Genomic DNA, 20,260 nt, shown 5'->3' on the forward strand with positions numbered 1-20,260 from the left:
TGCCCTTTTACCGTTAGGTGCAGCTTGGCTCTGGCTTGGGCTGGATTCCTTCCTGGGCACAGACCACATGGAAACTCTGCCTCCTGCCCATCCAATCAGCAGTGCTGATACTGCTACATGGCCTGGCAAAGGCTGAGCTTCCATGTGCTGTACTCCAGGAGGGAAAAGATCGTGAGCAACATTTGACAGTCAAGCGGGGTGGTGGGGGAAGAGGCAGAGACTGTGGGAAGCTGGGAGTGGAGGGGTACTTGTGGCGGGGGGGCAGAGGGAAAGGGGGCCTACTTTACAACCCCTCTAGCCAGTATTTTCCCTGCTGTAGCAGGGACTGGAGGGGAACACACATTTAAGACGATCCTTCAATATTTAGAATTCTGTACCTGGACAATTATAACAGCTTTTAAAATTTTCCATATATTGAATCTAATTATTGGCGAGGTTCGTCTTAAATTCAGAGTTGACTTAGATTTACATAAATACAGTACTTTTCTTTACTGCCTACAAAGAACTGCAGTGTGTTCTTCCTTTCTCATAGCAGGGGATGGTCAGTCATTTGAGACTGAGATGCTTTCCCCCTTTTAGAGAAAAACCTTGTTCATTTTGGAAGAAATTGCTGCTTATATCAGCAAAGGAAGCCCACAGACATGGTCTGACTGCTGGTTCCAATAGTAGCGGCATTTCTAAAGAAAACATCTTTCTGATATTCAGGAAAAGAATTTGGCTTTTCCTCAAAAAAAAAAAAAAAATGAAGCTAGAAGGTTATTTGGAGAAGATTGCATAGGAGGGAAGGGCCAAGCGATTGGAAAGTAAAAGGAGTATTGCTTCCTTGCCTGTGTGTGACAGATTCTTCTTTTCATGGCACTTTGCTGCCTTATAGGAACCCAGGTGTGGGTTCTCGCAGCAAGGGATAGTCAATGTTGTCTTAAACAGGTCTGAAGAGACTGAGAAGAAGGGACTGGCAGAGCTTGCGTTCCACTGTGGAAGCTCGTCAAAAGGAACTGATGCCTCTGCTTGCTAACAGTGGTTCAGATGTACTATTAATAAGGAGTTCAAAGATTCTGAACTCCCAGGCAGTAGCTTCACCTACCAAAGTGCACTGAGCCACCTAATAATCAATCTCCTCTCCCAGGACAGCTGGTTCTTGGAAAACCTCTTCTTCTTACCTCTACAGTATCTTCTCTTTTACAAGTAATAGGCTGTTCTGACTGCTATGACTGATATGATGGTGATAAAATGTATGGGGACCATGCTGGACAAAATACACATGGTCTCATCTGGTTGTGAACGCTAAGAAACTGTCTGAGCTGAGTGAATAATTTGTGGCTATTATGTTAGCAGATGACTTTGACCCTTCTCAAACAAGTTAAAGTTTCTTCAAATTTATTCATACTTCAGCCTGACCTGACACCTTTTCATTAAAACTCTAAGGAATGAGAGTGAATAGTTCAAGCAAGGCTACCATACTCGTTGAAATGGATATATAATTCAAATGAGATCATTTCTAGGTCCACCAGATTGGATAAAGTGCAAGCAACTTTGGTAGGAATAATTGCTTTTGTGTAATCTTAATTCTTGAATCTTGCATGTGTTCCTTGAAAATCATTTGTATGTGCTCTTGTCAATAAAATCCTGGTTCTTAATTGTTTTAAGACAAATGTGCAAGCATGGCTAAATGGGAATCATTAAAGTATTTGTGGAATGTAGAAGCAGGGGGGTTTGTTTAGGAGGGGGTTGCTGTGTTTTTCTTTTTTTTTGCTCTAGGTGTGAAAACACCACATTAGAGTTGAAAGTTTAATATATTTATTATCACCAGTAACACTAAACAGCTTACAACAATGTTGGCAGGGCTTCTGCTGAGAGAGTGGAATTTTATTCAGAAAACAAAAAGAGATATAAAGGATACAGTTTGGCTCATCCATTCCTCTACAATTTACCAGTGACAATTATTTCTGTAAATGCTAAAGGGCTGAACTGACCCTTTAAGAGAGAGCCACTGAAAGCAATAAAAAACATGCTTAAGTAATGTGCTTTTGGCAGGCTGGACATGAAAAATATTTGAGAACAACATGAGGACAACTTCCATATAGCTCCGCAGGGCAGTCGAATAGCAAAGGTGTGGCAATGTTAATAGCCAGATATATCCCTTTTGTCTTAGGCTAGTAGATAAAGTACATGCTGATCAAAGGACACTCTAAAAAGTTAATAACAATTGCCACCCCATATGTTGCCACCTAGGGTCAATTCTTTCGTTTGTACAGGGTTTTTTTATGGTTCTTAATAAATTTGGGGAGGGGAAAGTTATAAATAGGTAGTGCCATCCCTTTCACATAGGTAATCATATTTGCTATGCCTGTTTTGTCCATTTAACAGTAATAAAAATTCCAATACATAGTGCAGATATATCTGAGCCAGCCTGAAGCGACCTAGCTTGGATAATGTCTATCTGTTGCAGCATGGACCAACATGCCTGCTAATTTACCCTGCCGAGAGGGTATGTTCTTGCTACATAGCATTTCAGTAGAAATAGTGCAGACTCCACAGGACTGATGATTATGCGTTTGCATAAAACAGGAATCTCAAGTGGAAGAGGTATTTTAAGCAGAAGGAGTGCTTGAACTCTTATTTCTCTCTGGTGTTTTTTTCTTTTTTTGGGAAAGAGGATGTTGAATCAAGTACAGAGTGCAACTGTTGACTTTGTCTTGCCAGCTGACACATGGTTTACATTTCAATTTTTTTTGTATTAAGAAAGAAACTTAAGTATGATAATGACTTTAAAGAGGGTCTGAAGGATAATTTTTAGTTAGGGTTGTGGTTTTCAATTTGCCTTTAACTGTCACATTGTTTTAACAATACCCAAATAGTATTGGCTGTGAAGACTCGATCAGTAGTGATACTGCTATAACTCATTTTTAAAATACATGATATTATACTTATATTGACCCTTCCCCCTGCTATTTTCAAAATGATAGTATTAAAGAAATATGCATGGCCCAAGATTATATAAAAGGACAGATATGGTAATAGCTGGCCCTCTTAAAAAAAAAAAAAAAATCAATATGCAAGCCACATTGCAAATCCAGAAGGGCTGGCTCTAGCATCTGCCACTATGGTGACTATCCCACTGAGAATTCAAATTCAGTGAAATAAAACTTCAGTGAAGGTTTATTGCTAGAAAATATGATAAATATTTCATTATAAAGCAGATTTTAACATTAACTCATTCCAACTTGTACGAGAACATTTTGTTCATGGCACTGCAAGTCTGGTTCTCAGAAATGGCCTTGAACATGAAGCCACTTTCCTACATGGACTCTTAAAAAATTCAGGTCAGAAATTGCATCTTTTGCGTTTGTGAAGAATCCAGCAAGTGAATTTCTGAAAATAGCGATTTGTCACCTGAAAGTCTGGTGTAGCTGTGCTGGAGAGTACTTTAATTTGAGACGGGCTTTGGGACTTCTCTAGGACAATGTGCTGGGGATTATGTAATTCCTTAAATATTTCCTTTATGTCTTGGCTGGTGGTAAGGACAGGGAAGATTGTCAAGAAATCAAAGCATTGCTGCCCTTTTTAAGAGTCTTTACCCTCAAGGAAGGGATGAATGCAGCACAATAAGCTGCTCCCAGGAAGGTGGGAGAAGTTGCTTCCAGGGAGGTGCAGCACTGAGTTCAGTGCTGCTCAGCCTTTTTAGACTTAAGACGCCCATTAGAAATGCCAGCTCTTACCTTTTGCTTCTTTTCTGAGTCTGGAAAAATAATAGAGCAGTTCTGTTGCGAAGAACTCAAAAGGACCACAACAGATCAGAAGGTTTCTGACACTTTGGGCTCCAGCTTGAAATCTCTGGGTTTATCTTGTGAACCATGCATAGATGTTTGCATACCTAACAGTACTAATATTGTACAGCACTCCATGGCACCTATGATTAGTATTTTATGGCACCCTAGCTCAGAATCACTGGTTTAGTTGATATGAAATACAAATGACAATTCCTAATGAATCAGGACCAGCCTACCACATACTAGTGCTAATAGGGAAGTATTCGATTCTGATTTGGCTGATTTCAGAGGATAGTGATTCAATTTGGAGATTTGGATAACTATCCTGAATCAATTTGGCTGAATCAGCTTTGGAAGAGATTCGGTGATTTGGATTGGCCGGGGAGAGGCAGGCACAGCTGGGTGGCTGTGGCTCCTCCAACTGGTCTGCCTCTCCCTGGGTAACGGGGAGCCATGGGAGAAGCCCCCATGGCTGCCCTGGCCAGCCGTATCCTCCGCCTGGCCCCAGCCTAGTCCTGGCACTTAAAATAATAAATAAATAAAAACCCTTGCGCTCACCAGCTGCAGGAATGGCAACTGGGGCCTCTGGGCACTCGTGGAAGAGCCTCCTCCACCTGATACCCACGCAGCAGCTGCTCCATGGCATGGGTCAGCAGGGTGCTGCATGCTGTCTGGGAGCTGGCACTTCTGTGGCCGAGCGCTGCTGGGCTCCGGCTGACTGCTGGAGCTGCCTCAGCTCCCAAGTGAATTGAACTAAGGGCTGGGGAATTGAGGTGGCTCAATTTCCCCATCCCTCAGCTTCATGCCCCAGCTTCCAGGCAGTGCCCTGCTCAGCTGCGCTGCACCCATGTTATAGGGAAGCTGCCACACGGGTGCCAGGTGAGTGGGGAGGCAATCCCTGCTGTCCCAGGCTGCGTGAGGGGGGGCTCTGCCATGAGTGCCCAGAGGTCCTAATTGTCGCTTTTGCATCTGGTGAGTGTGAGGCTTTTTTTTTTTTTTTTTTTTTTTAGTGCCAGGAAGATGGGGCCAGGTGGAGGATACGGTCAGGCAGGGCAGCCATGAGGACTTCTACGGCAGCTTCTTTGGCTGGGCAAGCAGCAGCAGGGCAGAGTCCCTGCTCCCAACGCTGCCGCGCCTACATCTCACCCCCCCCCCCCCCCCCCCCCCCGGCTGAGCAGCTTGTCCCAGCCCCAATCCCTCCCTCCCCCAACCCCAACAGACTTACCAGCTGGAGGCAGCTGGAGACTGCCTGTTTAGTCTATGGCCAGATCTCTGAATCAGTTGAAGCTTTTTCCGAAGCTTTTCTAAATCGATTCAGATGCTTTGAATCAATTCAGAGCTTTTACTTGGTCTCCCGATTCAATTCGTATTTGGAGATTTGGTTCCTGAATCGGGCCAAATCTCCTTCGAATCGAATCAGCTACTGAAGCTTCGCACAGCCCTACCACATACCTCTCAGGCATTACTGAATTACTTCTTGGAATGTGTGGGTGTCTGGGAAAGAAAGTGACTGTCATTTTTAATAGTTATCCTTCATTATAGAGGAAAGCCAACATTTACATATATAGGGTATTCTACCAACAGAAGGGAGAGTGGGAAAGTCCAAATGATTGTGTTGAGGTCTTTATTTTCTTGCTCCCTCTCATTTGTCTATGTGAGTATTGGTTAATCTGATAAAGCTTGAATGTTATGTATCATCTTCTAGGAAAAGCTGTTTCAGTCATGACTTGTCTAGCACCTGACAGAATCCAGCATAGTGAACCTAAAAATCAGTTCCTTGTTGGAGGGGGGAGAGGAAAGGGAAGAGTGTAGAATAATTTTCTCTCTGAAATATTGCTGAGCAACTTTTACATGTTATTGATCTGCCTAACTTGATATGGAAAAAGCTGTACAATCTGATTTTATGTATTTAAAATTAAATTTGGGGGTCATTTTGAAAAAATGCTGCCTTGCCAGAAAAATAATACTGGGGCACGGGCTATACGGCAAGACACAGTGCTTATTAATATAGTTAATAATCATAAATGTTGCTTTTCTTTATGGTAAATACCAGGTTTTCTAAAAATTCTAAACCTGGTGACAATAAAAACAACATTACATACTACCTTTGTTCTTGTTTATTTTTTTTTCTTAAGCATGTTATGATGAGAGAGAGAGAAAGAAGAGGAAAAAGGTGAGAGAGGAAAAGAGAAAGAAAAAGGCAGGGAGAGAGAGAAGAGAAGGGAAAAAGAGAGAGAAAAGAGGAAAAGGAAGAGGGAAAAAGGAAAAAGAGGCTGTGTCTCCACCGCTACTGGCTGTGGGTCAGGCTCGCTGGTCCAGGGTGTCTGGCAGAGGGAGGCAGTGAGACCCTAGCAGCAGCTGCCAGGACTGGGGTGCTCAGGCCTCCCTAATGGTCCCGGAGCAGGGGGAGCTGAGAGGGAGGGCCCAGCTGGGGCTTGGGCAGACAGATCCATGTCCCACCTGGGCAGGGGCAGCACTGGGTGCTGAATGCTGGGGTCGGGGACTCGTGGCAGGGTCCAGGAAGCACAGTGAGAAGCAGGTGTGGGGGGAGGCATGGCGGGCAGGCCAGCCCAGCCAGGCCCCTGAGAAGGTGACAGCTCTAGGAGAGCAGGGGCCAGGTGGGAAGCATGGCCTGCTCTGGGGCTTCACAGATTTGGCTGCAGTAGGGTTGCCCAGTGGCTGTGCAGCTCCACAGGGATGGGGCACAGCTGCCCTGCTCATGAGGAGATACTGTCTGGCCGAGGCAGGAAACTGGGGTTGGGGGACTCCCAGCTCAGCCTCTGTGTGTACTGGGCACTGTGCAAGTGGGGCAGAGTCCTCTGGGCCGTAGTGGGAGAGTTCGAACTGTGGGAGCTCCCCAGGCTCTGGGAACAGCTTCTGCAGGCATCGCTCAGGGCTGAGCTGGCTGGGAGCCTCCAGCACAGTGGCTCTAGGCAGAGCCTGCCTGGTCCTTGACCCTGGCTCTGCCCCTCCTGCAGGTCCCCTCCAGGGTCCAGGCCAGGCTGGGAGGCACAGCCCAGGGGCAGAACGCAGGGCCAGAAGATCACAGACAGCATTCCTGCTTATTTTCTTCAGACACTGCCCCAGTGCCTGCCGTAGCATTGAGACCTGTGGCTGCTCTGGAGAGCCCAGAGCAGCACCTTAAAAAAAATTTTTTTTTAAACAATTTTCTCACACGCCTCCTGGCATGCCAGAGAAATTTCTCTGAATGCCACTAATTGGCACACATGCTGGGGGTTGCTGATCCCTGATTTAAATCTTTACTATTTCAAAGGATGGCAGGGAAATTCTTGCTCAGAACTTAAATTTACTACTGAGTTCTTTCAATGCTTATACCAAATACTCTGGCTACTATGGCAGTTTTATCTTTACAGTGAAACGCCACACAGAATTAGTTCTAATAAGATTATTTTTCATCTTTAAGAGAATCCCCTGCTCTGCTCTGAAGTGGATGCAACTGTCACATTTTCTTCTTTGAAGAACCATTTGGTTTCCACTTTTTTCCATCCACTTCACAATTAATCCTGAAGAGTATTTTATCCATTTAAGTGAGGTGTTGGCATCCCAGCCAGATTTTCATTTGCTGGCAAGTTTGAGGAGGAAAGCTTCTTGTGAAAGGTAGTAATGATTTGAATGCATGCTGAAAGTTGGGTTTTTTTTAATGACTGAAGAGGAACAGCTGATGTAACAGCTTGATTTCAGCCTCCCCACCAACCTTGAGCTCAACTCTTCATGCCTTTACTTTTTTTTTCTTTCTTTCCACTGTGAACAAATAAATATTGATCATTTTTTTTATCATACTAAATAACTTGGGAAACAACAGCAGGCTGAGTACTAGCTGTTTGTTCTTTAAAGAATAGAAAACTAAACATGTCTCCAAAAAAACCAGATGCTACCTTGTTACTCATCTTCAGACAAACTGCAGCAAGATTCTTTGTAAATGCTTTTTTAAAAATTTTTTTTAAGGCTAATGATTCTGAATTAATAGATCTAAAGAAGACCCTGCAAAGAGAGAGGCCTCATGAATACTGTGTGCTGTTTCTTTGTTACGCTGAAGTCCTTAAGGCTATCCTGTTTCTACTAGGAATGGAAGAGGCAAATTTACTTTTGCTTAATCCTTCTGTTTGAAAGTCTTTTTAATTTTCCCTTTCTGAAGAGTGGCTCTAAATCTGCTGCTTTTTCGTCTCAATGAATGCGTAAGAACTGAGTTACTTCTGATGCTAAATGACTGTTGGAATGCTTCACTCAAAGAATTTGTAAATGCAGGTCAGACGGCACTGTATTGTGCACTAGTGGAATGCCACAGGGAACTTTTTATTTCCTTGTTCTGGTTAACATTTTACAAAGCCACTGGGGATGCAGACATGCTACACAGTTACTATGGAGTATTTAACTATGGATATTATTCTGCAGTAAATTTTACTTCATGGTAAGCAATGGACACATGACTGGCTCGCAAGCTTGCTATCCTTATTAGGCACTATTATGGAGCTTGTCCATTAGGTATTTGGGGAGCTGTTTTGAATTCAACAAACAGCTTCCTTGGGCTGACATTCTTTCCCATAATCAGATTCATAGATTTCATAGACATTAGGGCTGGAAGGGACCTCAGAAGATCTAGTCTAGCTCCCTGCCCGAAGGGCAGGAAGTCAGCTGGGGTCATAGGATCCCAGCAAGATAAGCATCCAGTTTGCTCTTGAAGATGTTCAATGTAGGTACTTTAACCACCTCCGATGGCAGGCTGTTCCAGACCTTGAGGGCTTGGACAGTAAAGAAATTCTTCCTTATGTCCAGCCTGAAATGGTCTTGCAGAAGTTTATGACTGTTGCCACAGATTCTATGTGGTAACTTTACTATCTAGTAAAGTTACTACATATTTTCCAAGGGGTAACTTTACTGGGATTCTAGTGTTTTAATATGTAGTAGGGCTGTGTGTCTGCTCTTCTTTTCTACACAGTAAATTCAAATTGCTATTTAATAAACTTGACATAGGTCCAAAGTCTTGGGGGAGAAATGTTGAACTTGATGAGTGCAGGTGTTGAGAATAAGGATCTTCACCTGGTTACCTTGTTACCCTTGTGTCTAGCTGAGGTCACATTGCAGCTGAGAAATTCAGGTTAAATTGAAAACTGAGGCAGGCAGAGCTCCTGGTGGGGGTGGGGAATGGAAATATGTGAAAAAACTAGCTGCCATGATGGAGCAGTTTTTAGATTTGCCTAGGAATGTGACACAGCATGTTAACTTATCAAAAAATAACCATGTAAATGGCAAACCCCTCTGTTTGCTGTGTGAGGACAGAAAGGAGAACTAAATCCTTTTGAAAAGATCTGTTTTACTTAATTTTCGAATTGTGAAAAGTGGTCAACAGTCGCATGTACTTTAATAGGGAAGAGAGCTTATGTGTGTGATCACTTTTTCTTTTCGTTGAGTACAGTATTAGCTAGGTGTCATGATGTGTCATATCTGAGTTGTGAGGAATTGAGAACTATCTTAAGGGATGTTGTAAAGAGCATGGATTGATTTAAAAACAGGCAGCATGGATTTAAGTAAAAGAGGTCACACTTAACTCCCTTGATGGGGCTCTGTAAAGGTATTACTGCCATGATAGGTACGAGGGATTCAGCAAATGTAATATATTTCTATCCTCAGAAGGCATTAAAATGATTCTACATCCAAGATTAATGGCCAATCATAGAATGAGAAGTATAATATGGTTCAGGATAGGAAATTGGCTAAAGAGGAGGAAATGCAGGTTTTTAAAATAATACCAGAGCTTGCAAATAAAGTGGAAGAAATGAAATGAGGCTGAATTCTTTTTTTTGGCTGTCCTGTTTTTCCTATTACCTTCTTCCCCTTCCTCTGTTCATCAGACTGAAGCATATACCTGGTAGGCCTGTATAGACAGGGAAGTATTCGATTTGGATTCGGCTGATTCGAAGGACAGTGATTTGATTCGGATATTTGCGTCACTGTCCTGAACTGATTCAGCTGAATCTGCTTTGGAAGATTTGGCACTGATTCAGAGAGATTTGGTGATTCGAATTGGCTGGGGAGAGGCAGGCACAGTCAGATGCCTGCAGGTTCTCCTGCAGCTCCTCCAGCTGTGCCTGCCTCTCCCTGGGCAGGGAGAGCCATGGGAGAAGCCCCCATGGCTGTCCTGCCTGGCCACATCCCAGCCTAGTCCCAGCACTTAAAAAAAAGCCCCACAGTCACCGGCTGCAAGAGCAGTGACTGGGGCCTCTGGGCACTGGAGGCAGAGCACCCCCCCCCCCCCCCCCACATAGTGTGGGGATCACCCGCCCCCGCTTGGCACCTGTGTGGTAGCTGTAGCTTTACACGGGTGCAGTGCATCTTGGCAGAGTGCCGTGTGCTGTTTGGGAGCTGAAGCGGCTGGGACTGAGTGGTGCCAGGCTCCAGCTGACAGGTGGAGCCACCCCAGCTCCCAGACAGCGTATGGTGCCCTGCCGAGCACCATGGGACAGCTGCCACATAGGGCCAAGCTGGGGTGGCAATCCCTTCTGTCCCCCACTGCCCTGTGCTGAGTGGGGGGGCTCTGCCACAAGCCCTCAGAGGCCACAGTTGCCGCTGCTAGAGCCAATGAGTGCAGGGCTTTTTTAAAGTGCTGTGAAGCTAGGCTGGGTGGGGGATGGGGCCGGTCAGGGCAGCCATGGGGGCTTCTCTTGCGGCTCCTCCGGCTGTGCCTGCCTCTGCCCCGGTGGGGGCAGCCATGGGGGCTATGCCCTGCTGCCACTTGCCCGGCCAGCGTGCGGTGGGGGGGCTCTCGATGCAGACACAGCTCACTCCAGGTTGCAGCAGGGTATAGCCCCTGCTCCTAGCGCTGTCATGCCTGCATTCCGCTCCCCCTCCACTCCTGTCCCCGAGTAACATTGTCCCGGTCCCAATCCCTCCCTCTCCCACATCCCTTCCCTCCCCACTCTGCCCACTGCAGCAGACTTTCCAGCAGGAGGCAGCTGTGTCAGCTGCCTGTTTAGTCTATGGCCGAATCTTCGACGCAGCCAAATCTTTTCTGAATCGACTTGGAGCTTTTAATTGGTCTCCTGATTTGATTTGGATTCAGAGATTTGGTCCCCGAATCGGGCCAAATCTTCTCCTAATTGAATCAGCTACCGAAGCTTTGCATAGCCCTTGTACCTGATACATGATTACAGACAGCATCTTTGTTAGACTCCCTTCATGATGATCTATTCTTTTGTCCTCTCTCCCCGCCCCCTCAAACTCAAAAAACCCTGTAAGTTTTGCTTTGCATCTCAGAACAGAACACAGGAAATGATTCCCTGAAACTGGCAAAGACTAACATTATCCTAAATAAAAGTGAAGTGAACAGTATGAAACCATGTCTAATCCCACTCCAAGTAACAGTTTTCCTCAACAAACAGCTTTGCAGGAATAGTTAAGTCAATTCAGAGTTTATTTTTTGTATTCAGCTCACACTCTGAGTTCTTGCTTGTTATTTAACTGTGTGGCATCTCAGAGTCCAATCTTTGAATCAGCAACTCCCCCTTTATACTATCTCAACAGTTTTTGAAAACCCAGGGTGTGGGTCTGTGTTACTGTATTAACCAAGGGATTCTGTTTTGTTTTCACAGACTGCTCTAGTATAACATCCTGGGAAATGTAATAAACCATTTTAAATGTAATAGCCATTGTATACCATATTTAATGGAAGCCCTCCTCAAACTGTTGTTATTTCTCCAAACTGCATGCAGGAAATCCATGTAAATATGACTTTGTTCCTGTGCTGTTCCTCATTTGATGTACTCTGTCTTAAATATTGAAATGTTTTGGGTACACAACACAAATGATCCCCAGTTCTGATTGGAACCATTAAGTGTTACTGCAATGCAAATCATATTTAATAATTTCTGTGGAGTTTTTGGTGCCTTTGTTTCTACACAGGTGTCAGTGCACAATGCACAAAGCTCCCTTTGAGTACACCTTGGTCAACAGGAACTCTATTTGCATGCTAGTGGGATGCTACGATTATAGTTCTCTATATTGCCAGGCAGTAGTTCATTCCCTTCTCAGCCCTAGTTTTAAGTTCCCTTTCCCTGAATTTTTCCCATTGTTCCCTTTTTTCTCAACAAGTCAGATTCTCTTTTGACTGTGATTTATCAATGGATGATGTACCTAAGCTATCATACATTCCGAAGGATCTGAGTCATAGCAGAGACGGAGCCAGCAGGTTCCAGAGTAGCTTACTGAAGAGAAATGAGATATGCAGATGAGGTGTCCTGTTCAAGAGGACATGGAGAATTCACAGTTACTTCTCCCTTAACAGAGTGAGGATTTGTGAACCAACTGGGGGTAGATACAGCCACATCAAACAACTGCACAGGTAGCCTGAGCTGCCCAATGGAAAACCCGTGCCGTTTAAAAGTAGAAGCCACGCTTAAACAGCTGCATGGCTCTTGCTCAGTTCAGTAGTCTGCTGCCAAGTAAGCAGGTTTCTACAGTCTGGATTCTACTAAAGCAGTGGTTCTCCAATTTTTTGGACTCCAAACAATCCTCACTATATTCCAGACAGCCCTTGGAAAATGCTAGCTCTTAGCTTTCACTTGTTTTTGATAGGCCTGTGTGAGTCAGCAGCGATCTGATCCGGCTTTGGATCTGGCCATTTTGGATGGCCTTGATCCAATCTGGAGCTCCAGACCAGGTTTCTGCCTCGATCCAGCTGAAGCAGCTCCAAGCTTTGGAGCTGCCTCGGAGATCTGGCCATAGGATGTAATGGGGAATCAATGAAATATCTATAACCTTGTTGTTTTTTGTCCGATTTGGATAAAATGTGCAGGGATGGTAGCCTCTGCTGAGAGCATGAACCCTGCCAAGTTTCAAGAAGATCGGTGCAGGGGTTTGGAGGGAACCGTACCCCAAATTGTTGAAAGCAAAACTCCTGTCATGTCTATGCGTTATACCACAGGGGGTCAAAACTGCAGGGGTGGTGGCTCTTGCTGAGGCCACAAAACCTGCCAAATTTCAAGGGGATAGGTGCAGGTGTTTGGGGGGAACTGCACCTCAAACTGTGGACAAGCAAAACTCGTGACATGGGTGACCCTGTGTGTGTTAAGACGCAGCGGGGTGAAAGCTGCAAGGGTGGTGGCACCTGCTGTGGCCACAAAGCCTGCCAGCTGTGGAGGAGATCGGTACAGGGGGGTTCTGGGGCCCTGCACCCCTAGCTGCTGACAGACAAAACTCGTGCCATGGGTGCTTGTGGGACTGACTGTCTCTGTCTTGGGGCAGTTGATTGTCTGTATTGATTCTTTCGAGTTGTTCCCTGAGTGAATCATGATTGACTGGTAACTGGTAACACAGTAGCTTAGCATCCAGGCCTGTAGTAGTATCTCTAGTCAGTCCCACAAGCACCCATGGCAAGAGTTTTGCCTGTCAGCAGCTAGGGCCCCAGAAGCCAGAACCCCTGCCCTGATCTTGACAGCTGGCAGGCATCGTGGCCACAGTAGGGGCCACCATCCCTACAGCTGTCACTCCGTTGTGCCTTAACGCACGCAATGTCACCCATGGCATGAGTTTTGCTTGTCCACAGCGTGAGGTGCAGTTCCCCCCAAACCCCTGCACCGATCTTCTTGAAACTTGGCAGGCTTCATGCTTTCTCCAGAGTCTACCACCCCTGAAAATTTCATCCAAATCAGACAAAAACCAACAAAGTTACAGATCTTTTATTGTTTCCCCATGATACCCTATGGCCAGTATAATGTTTCCCCATTATACCCTCCGAGGTGGCTCTGAAGCGCTTCGGAAGCTCCGAACTGCTTTGGGAAGCCTAACGAGGCCAGCGCTTCAATCTGGACATGCTGCTTCGGACCCTGAAGCCTCCGAAGCTTCTCTGGAACCAAAGCTCTGTCGGAAGCCTTGGACAGCCCTATTTTTTGCGTGGAAAAAAAAAACAGTGCAGTTCTGTTGCAAAGAACTCAGACCACAACAGGTCAGAAAGGTTTTGATGCTCTAGATTCCTATTTGAAATCTCTGGGTTTGTTTTGTGAATCACGTGTAGGTATTTGCATGGCAGTGGTAATATTACGTGGCACCCTGCTACGCCCTTGAAAGGATCTCTCAGCACCCAGGGCTCTGCAGCTCCCTAGTTGAGAATCACTACTCTAGTACATGGGAGGCTTTTGGTTGCCAGCATCTTCCATGCCCTGCTGCCTGTGGCTGAACTGGATTGACAAGGAAAGAAGCAGCAGCTGCTCGCTTGCTTCTCTTTTTCCGTTAGGACAGGGGTCAGCAACCTTCAACCCACAGGCTGGATCTGGCCTACAAAGGGGTTAAATCTGGCCTGCAGAGATTTGATACAGTTGGCATTTTACCTAGGATGCACCATGTACCTCTTCCCAGGCATTTGATCCAGTCCGTGTTTTATTAATTTATCACCTCTGGCTGCTTTTCCTCCTTGCAGCTTATGCTCTCAGTTGCTGGAGTGGCTGGGAGGGGCAGGGTAGTTTGCAGCACCAGCTGGGTCACAAGTTGTGGCCCACATTTGCAAAAGGTTGCTGACCTCTGCTTTGGAAATAGCCAACACAAGCCTGCCCTCAGACAGTCTAATATTTCCTGCCCCCACTCTTAAAAGATGACCATAATGTGGTGGGAGGTGCCTGCTGACCAGCTGTTTGTCTCCTACTCTTTTCTCCCGAGAAATGATTTGAAAGTGGTCTGTATCCACCTCATGGTCTTTCCACATTCTTCTCTTCATTCTGATCACAGTGGATCTGGTGCTGCCCTCATTTACATGGGTTCAGTTCTAGAGGAATTGATAGAGCTGTACTAGATATAAATGAAGTGTGGAACTTAGCCCCAGGTGGAAGAACACCAGCACAAGAGGCAGCTCCAGCTGAGTCAAAATATATCAACAGTACTGTTGCACATCAGAGCCAGTAATTAATATGGGAGCGAGGGGCCAACCCGGGGAGCACATGTGAAATGGAAATTCTCTGTAACAATCAAGTAAAACAAAGATGGTTATGGTAGAAAAGTTCATCAGAGCCATGGAGTGTGTGGGTCTGTTAAAGCTGCAGCTTAACAGAGGTGATGTGTGCTAGCTTTTATTAGTAAGGGAATAGAATTCAGAAAAGGAGTTGTTACAGGACTGGAGCAATAGAGGACTTAGGCATGGAATGTGTGTAGGGCAGGCCTTCAGGAAGTTCCTGATACAGCCTTCGTTCAAGCCAGTGGCCAAACTCCCACTGACGTCAGTGATGCCCAGTTTAGCCTTCATTGAAATGCTGTAGTAAAATGTATGCATGGGTGTTTTTAAATGTCACAAGAGTTTAGTCACTCTTTTCTTTCTTCCCTCCTCTTCTTGTCAAGTAATTCAAGGGAGAATCCTGCAGGAGGCAACTGTGTCTATGTCCTGTGGAAAGCACCATCAGGAACATAATAGTTGATAAATGTAGTATTTTATGTTGTTTCATGTGTAAACTTGTTGATGCACTGTCCTAGGAAAGTATAATGTTACTGTGGGCTTTAGACCAGCGGTTCCCAAACTTCGACAGATTGCGCACCACTAATTTAAAATGATACAACTTTAAGTACCATTAGCAATTTTTTCAGCTCAGCCTTAAGTAACACCAGCAAATTTTTGTCATAGAAAGTAATTATAATACATCTGTTAACGTGTATCGCTGACAGGTTGTCTGCGTACCACTGGTGGTACCTGTAACACAGATTGGGAACTGCTGCTTTAGACTGTTCTCTTTTATGCTGTTTTGGCCTTGAGCAGTTTGAAGTCTTTTTCTAAACACCAGAATTTTTCATTCTTAGAAGATGGCCAAATTGGAGGGCTGAAGCAGTTTGATAGATCAAATAAATAAGAATGCTTTCCTTTTCCACAAAGAGGACCCTCTTGCTTCATGTCTAACCAAGCTGATGTTTCAGACTGCATGGAATTGTGTATGAAGATGTGACTGAAATAAAGAATATGGTGAAATAGAATATATCATCTTGGGCTAGATTTTCAGGGCTTTGGAATCTGGAGTTTAAAATGCCTAAACTTGTTGGCCACTCTTGGAAGTTCTACATGACGCAGGTCTGTCAAGCACCTTAATACCTTTGAAAGTTCTGCCCAATTGCTAGGATGTTCAGAAGAAAAATCCCTTTTTTGTTAAGTGGGTAGTATAAAAAAATATGAAGATCTTTGTGAAAGTGGCAGTGTTTTATGAATCACTTTCATTTTATTGTCTAGTACTGTGGGGAAACTGTCTTGAAAGAATAAGGTGTTTGTTTTCTTGTCCAGTATACCAAAAAAAAAGTTGGAGCACTTGACTATTGATCCCACTCTAATTATTCGAGAAATGGCTATGTGCCATCTTTTCTTCATCTTTTTTTAAAGTATATAGTTTTAAAATTTCCTCTGCTAAGTACTGGCATGTGACATGCAAAGCAGAATGTCTAATTTTTAGTGGTGTAAGTAAAACAAATAATACTTCACACTAACCATGTACCTCTCTCTGTAAGCAAGCCACAATGGTAAGGACCTAATAGGTTATGGATTGAGGTGCTTTAGGAGAACTCTTAACAACACTAGATTATGCAGCCCTACCACCAAGAAAACCGTAAAGTTGCTTAAGTATGGTAATATAAAATTAGGCACAAGAGTTTTCTGTACTGTTTAAGCACAGCAGCTTTATCTCTTAGTTTTCCTTTGTAGTATACTGACTTGACAGCTAATTATTTTAATCACCACAGCTTCTGCTGCCCTGAATAAGACATGCATCTGGAAGGCAGAATGAAAGAAAAAAGATCTCTTCTTGAACATACTGTTAAGTACCGTATTTTCTCATGCAGCTATGGGGGAGCAAAAACCTAGCTGCAGGACATAGTGCCCACCTGGCTCGAAGTGGGCAGGGCAGTTCTGCTCCAGCAGATCTGGCTCTCAACTGACTTCCCTAAGTCAGATTGCTGAGCCTTTCTTCCCTAGCTTGATAGGCAGGCAGCAGTGCCTGCCAAGTTAGTTGCAGATCCAACCCAACTGGAGAAGTAGTGCTGGGAAGTTCAGCTTCAGTAGGATCAGGCCCTTTACTGGGGCTGCTGGGTGATCCCACCTGTCAAGATGGGGGGCGGGGGACTTCACCTGGGTCAGTAGGTGCCACTGCCTGCCCACCCTGAAATGGTGGAACCAGACCATCTGGCTTCCTCAGGATCAGCCCCTCTGGCTTCCCACATTTTCCTGTTTAGTACATGCACCCCAATTTCCAGTAGCCAATTTTTGGGAAAAGGGTGTGTGTCATTGTCATGAACTGGGGGTTCATAGTTTGTCTTGTATGATTTATTGAACTATATTACTAATATGGCATGTGTGATCTGTATGCAAAGGTAATGTCATGTCCTTTTGTTTATAAGCAAGTGTCTGCTAAATTTGCAATTATGCAGATTTCATGGAGAACTGGCTTAGATGTATCCGTACTATGTAGGTCTCTCCAGAAAATTTGGTAGGCATGCCAGTAACTTGCTGCATTTGTGTTCAGCAGTGTAAAGTCTTTCATTGCTGTCATCAGATGCTCATGTTATGATCACATTAGAGAAGCAGGCCTTTGAAGAAGGGGTATGCTGTAATCTGCAATGAAAGAGGAGCTGGAGTTTCAATGAGACAAGATAACTGTGTTTATTCTGACTATTCCTTCTCTTACAAAATAAACTAGAATTCAGAGTATTAGGCCCTGGATTAGTGGTTCTCAGTTTCATTAGATTTGAGACACCCCTCATTAGACTGAAGGCACTCCTCCATAATTTTTGCTAAGTGAGTTGCACCTAGTTTCAGGAACTAATTTATATATTACAGTGCTTGCTTCCTTGCAGAAAGGCCAGGCATATGGCACTTATCTGCTTATCTCCTCACAATTGGAAGCACCCTTCAAAGGATGGTTGAGAATCACTGCCCTAGATACTTTAATTTTTTTTCATAATTCAGGAGAATGATTGCAGGTTGAATATCCATTATTATTCTTTATTGTAAAATATGCTACAGTTACACTGATTTTGGGTCTGGATGTATAAATAGGATAAATTAATAGCTTGCTAGGACCTCATTCAATATTCACAATATAAAAATATTCATTATATAAAAATGAATTAAAGTTGTATGGTACACCCCTTGCAAAACATCCAAAAGATACTGTGTTCTGTATTTCTAACTACAAGGTGTTACCTTCATTGTCAAATGCGGCATAGCTACCATAGCCAAATTTGGCAAAAGCAAAGTTTGATTTGTCTGATAAAACGCTGGGAAATGAGAATAATGCAGTTAGTTGTCCTGGGACAAGTGAATTCTTTTCAACATTTCAGTGTTAATAATATGCTGGTGCATCCATCAAGGAGTGTACATCTAGGTTAGATCCAAACTAAAGTCTAAATAGCATCCAAAGGCTAAGTCCCTAGTGTGACTATTTTCAGGTATGGTCTGTAGTTCAGCTTTTTCTAACGCCTGTATGGAATAAGCCCTTTAAAATGTGTCATCATACATTTTATGCATCTGTTATGGCAATGTTAGAGTGATGTTGTAGCCATGATTAAGCAGCAGTACTGCAGAAGAGTAACTGGAAGGTTATAATGAAATATAAACTGAACATGAGTAAAAAATACGATTTTGTTGCAAAAAATGGACAAAACCGTCAGTTTTGGTTTCCGATTTTATGTTTTCAGTGTTTGTTTTTTTTACTACGTTGGTGCCATGAAACTTCCTAGGAGTATTTGGTTTGGTAGGTGACTTTGAATTGCTTTAGCAGCTAACATACACAATATCACACTAAACCATCTACAGTGAATCTCAGATTTTTTGTATGAGGATGCTTCACAACCTGGTAAGGTTGCAGCAGGTTGTAGAATTCATTAGTAATGAATTAAGAGTTGCTCATCTGCTTCTGTAGCTCTGTGTACCCCTAGCTAGTTCACAAATTTCCACTTCACAGTGGGGTCTTGGTCCTCCCCAGAATCTGGGTTCTGCTGAATGCACATGATACTGGAAAGATCTTCAAGTCAAGAGCCATTTAAGTATGAGCAGAAACAAATTATTTTCCATTAACAATGAAATAAAATAATCACTCTAAAGCTTCTCTTTAAATCACCCTCCTTTATTTTCAGCCTTCCTTCCTTCCTATGCTTTACTGGTCATGTACAGACCAAAAATTGATTCCAGTGAAAAGGAAGTGTTAAAGATCTGTAAGTTGCAGTAGGCAGCTGAACGATATTCAGCAGAAAAGCCTAAAAGAAAGGTTGTAGTTTTCTTCCTTGCTTTTTGCTTTTACTTTCATAGTTTAAAATTGTTCAGCTGGTTTCAGTTTGCAGTACTATTTAGCATTTGTAGTATGCTACAACTTAGATGCCACAGAGAGATGTATGCAGATTAAAGGGTGGGGGGCAATCATTCATTAAGAGGGTGAGGTGGTAATTTGTTTTATGTGAGCCAGTCTGAAAGCAAGTCTTTCTTAGTTATGGTTTGGAATTCAGATTGATGAATTAGCTTATCATCATTATCCTACCTTGTGCTAATTAGGACAGTGAACTGACTCCATAAAATTGATTGTCCACTTTCCATTGTTCTTTCTGTATAAATTTGGTAGTTTATACAAGTTTGGTAGTTTTGCTGTTTAACAAAACACATTTCAAAGAAGCATTTACCACTCTAACTTGTTTTAGGGTGGAAGTCCATAGATTCATATGTCTCACAAAGCAGTGCTGCTTTCATTGGAGCTTATTTTTGTGTAACTTTAACTCTGGTACCCTTCATGGAGTCTGGTGTTGCTTTACTGTTAGTTTTTTTTCTTGTGCTCTACGTAAAAAGCACTGTGCATAAAGAAACGATTATTAGTTGTATTATGGTTACTGCATCACTATAGAAAGGTTTGCTCAAGCTGAGTAATTCATTTTTCTTGTGCTAGATTTTTAATATTAATCATATTGCGTTGAACTCTTTTTTTATTTCACATCTCTGTCTTGATTTGCATGTGATATATTAACAATGCTCATGTTTGAGACATTGTGATAATTGGAACATATGTTTCTAAAGCAGAAGTCATACCACTCCTAATTTATTGTATTTCAGGTTTAAGCTATGATTTAATGGCCTTTATACAAACAGCCACATATAATAATCCCAGTGAATCCATTAAGCAGCATGTGAGTCTGCTCTTTAGCCTGTAAGAGAATTACCCCATGTAATAGTAATGGCTATAGCAGTAGAAGTTTCATACAGACATTAGTTAATCTGTTTGTCCTATGATCTGTGCCAATGTTATGAATATTTTACAGATGGGTTTGCTAAAGATGAGGTTAAATAAATTGACTGTAGGCACACAGCAATTCAGTGGGGGATTTGGTATTAGAATTCAGGAATTCTGTGCTCCCTTCCTAATTTTAAATCTATCAACTGCCACTGATTTCCTAATTTATCTTTTTTTTTTCTAGAAGGCTGTTTCTTTCTGGTGAAGCATTATATACTGCCTGGGATTAGAGGCACGCATGCACTA

At 43.4% G+C, this 20,260-nt stretch overlaps 1 protein-coding gene across 5 annotated transcripts in view; it reads left to right on the plus strand.

The window, feature by feature from the left end:
• CARMIL1 (capping protein regulator and myosin 1 linker 1) overlaps positions 1-20,260 on the plus strand; it is a 278,418-nt gene that overhangs the window by 28,255 nt on the left and 229,903 nt on the right. Inside the window, exon 1 of one of the 5 annotated variants that reach the window (XM_090039501.1) lies at positions 16,486-16,557. The exons of the other annotated variants lie outside the window; for them this stretch is intronic. Coding sequence (XP_089895627.1) covers positions 16,507-16,557 — 51 coding nt within the window. The 5' untranslated portion in view covers positions 16,486-16,506. Of the gene's footprint in view, positions 1-16,485; positions 16,558-20,260 lie in introns of those variants that run through there. 5 annotated transcript variants of the gene reach the window in all.

This window comes from Crocodylus siamensis, chromosome 3 (assembly GCF_052110815.1).
Source record: "Crocodylus siamensis isolate JL-2025a chromosome 3, ASM5211081v1, whole genome shotgun sequence".
Taxonomy (NCBI): domain Eukaryota; kingdom Metazoa; phylum Chordata; order Crocodylia; family Crocodylidae; genus Crocodylus; species Crocodylus siamensis.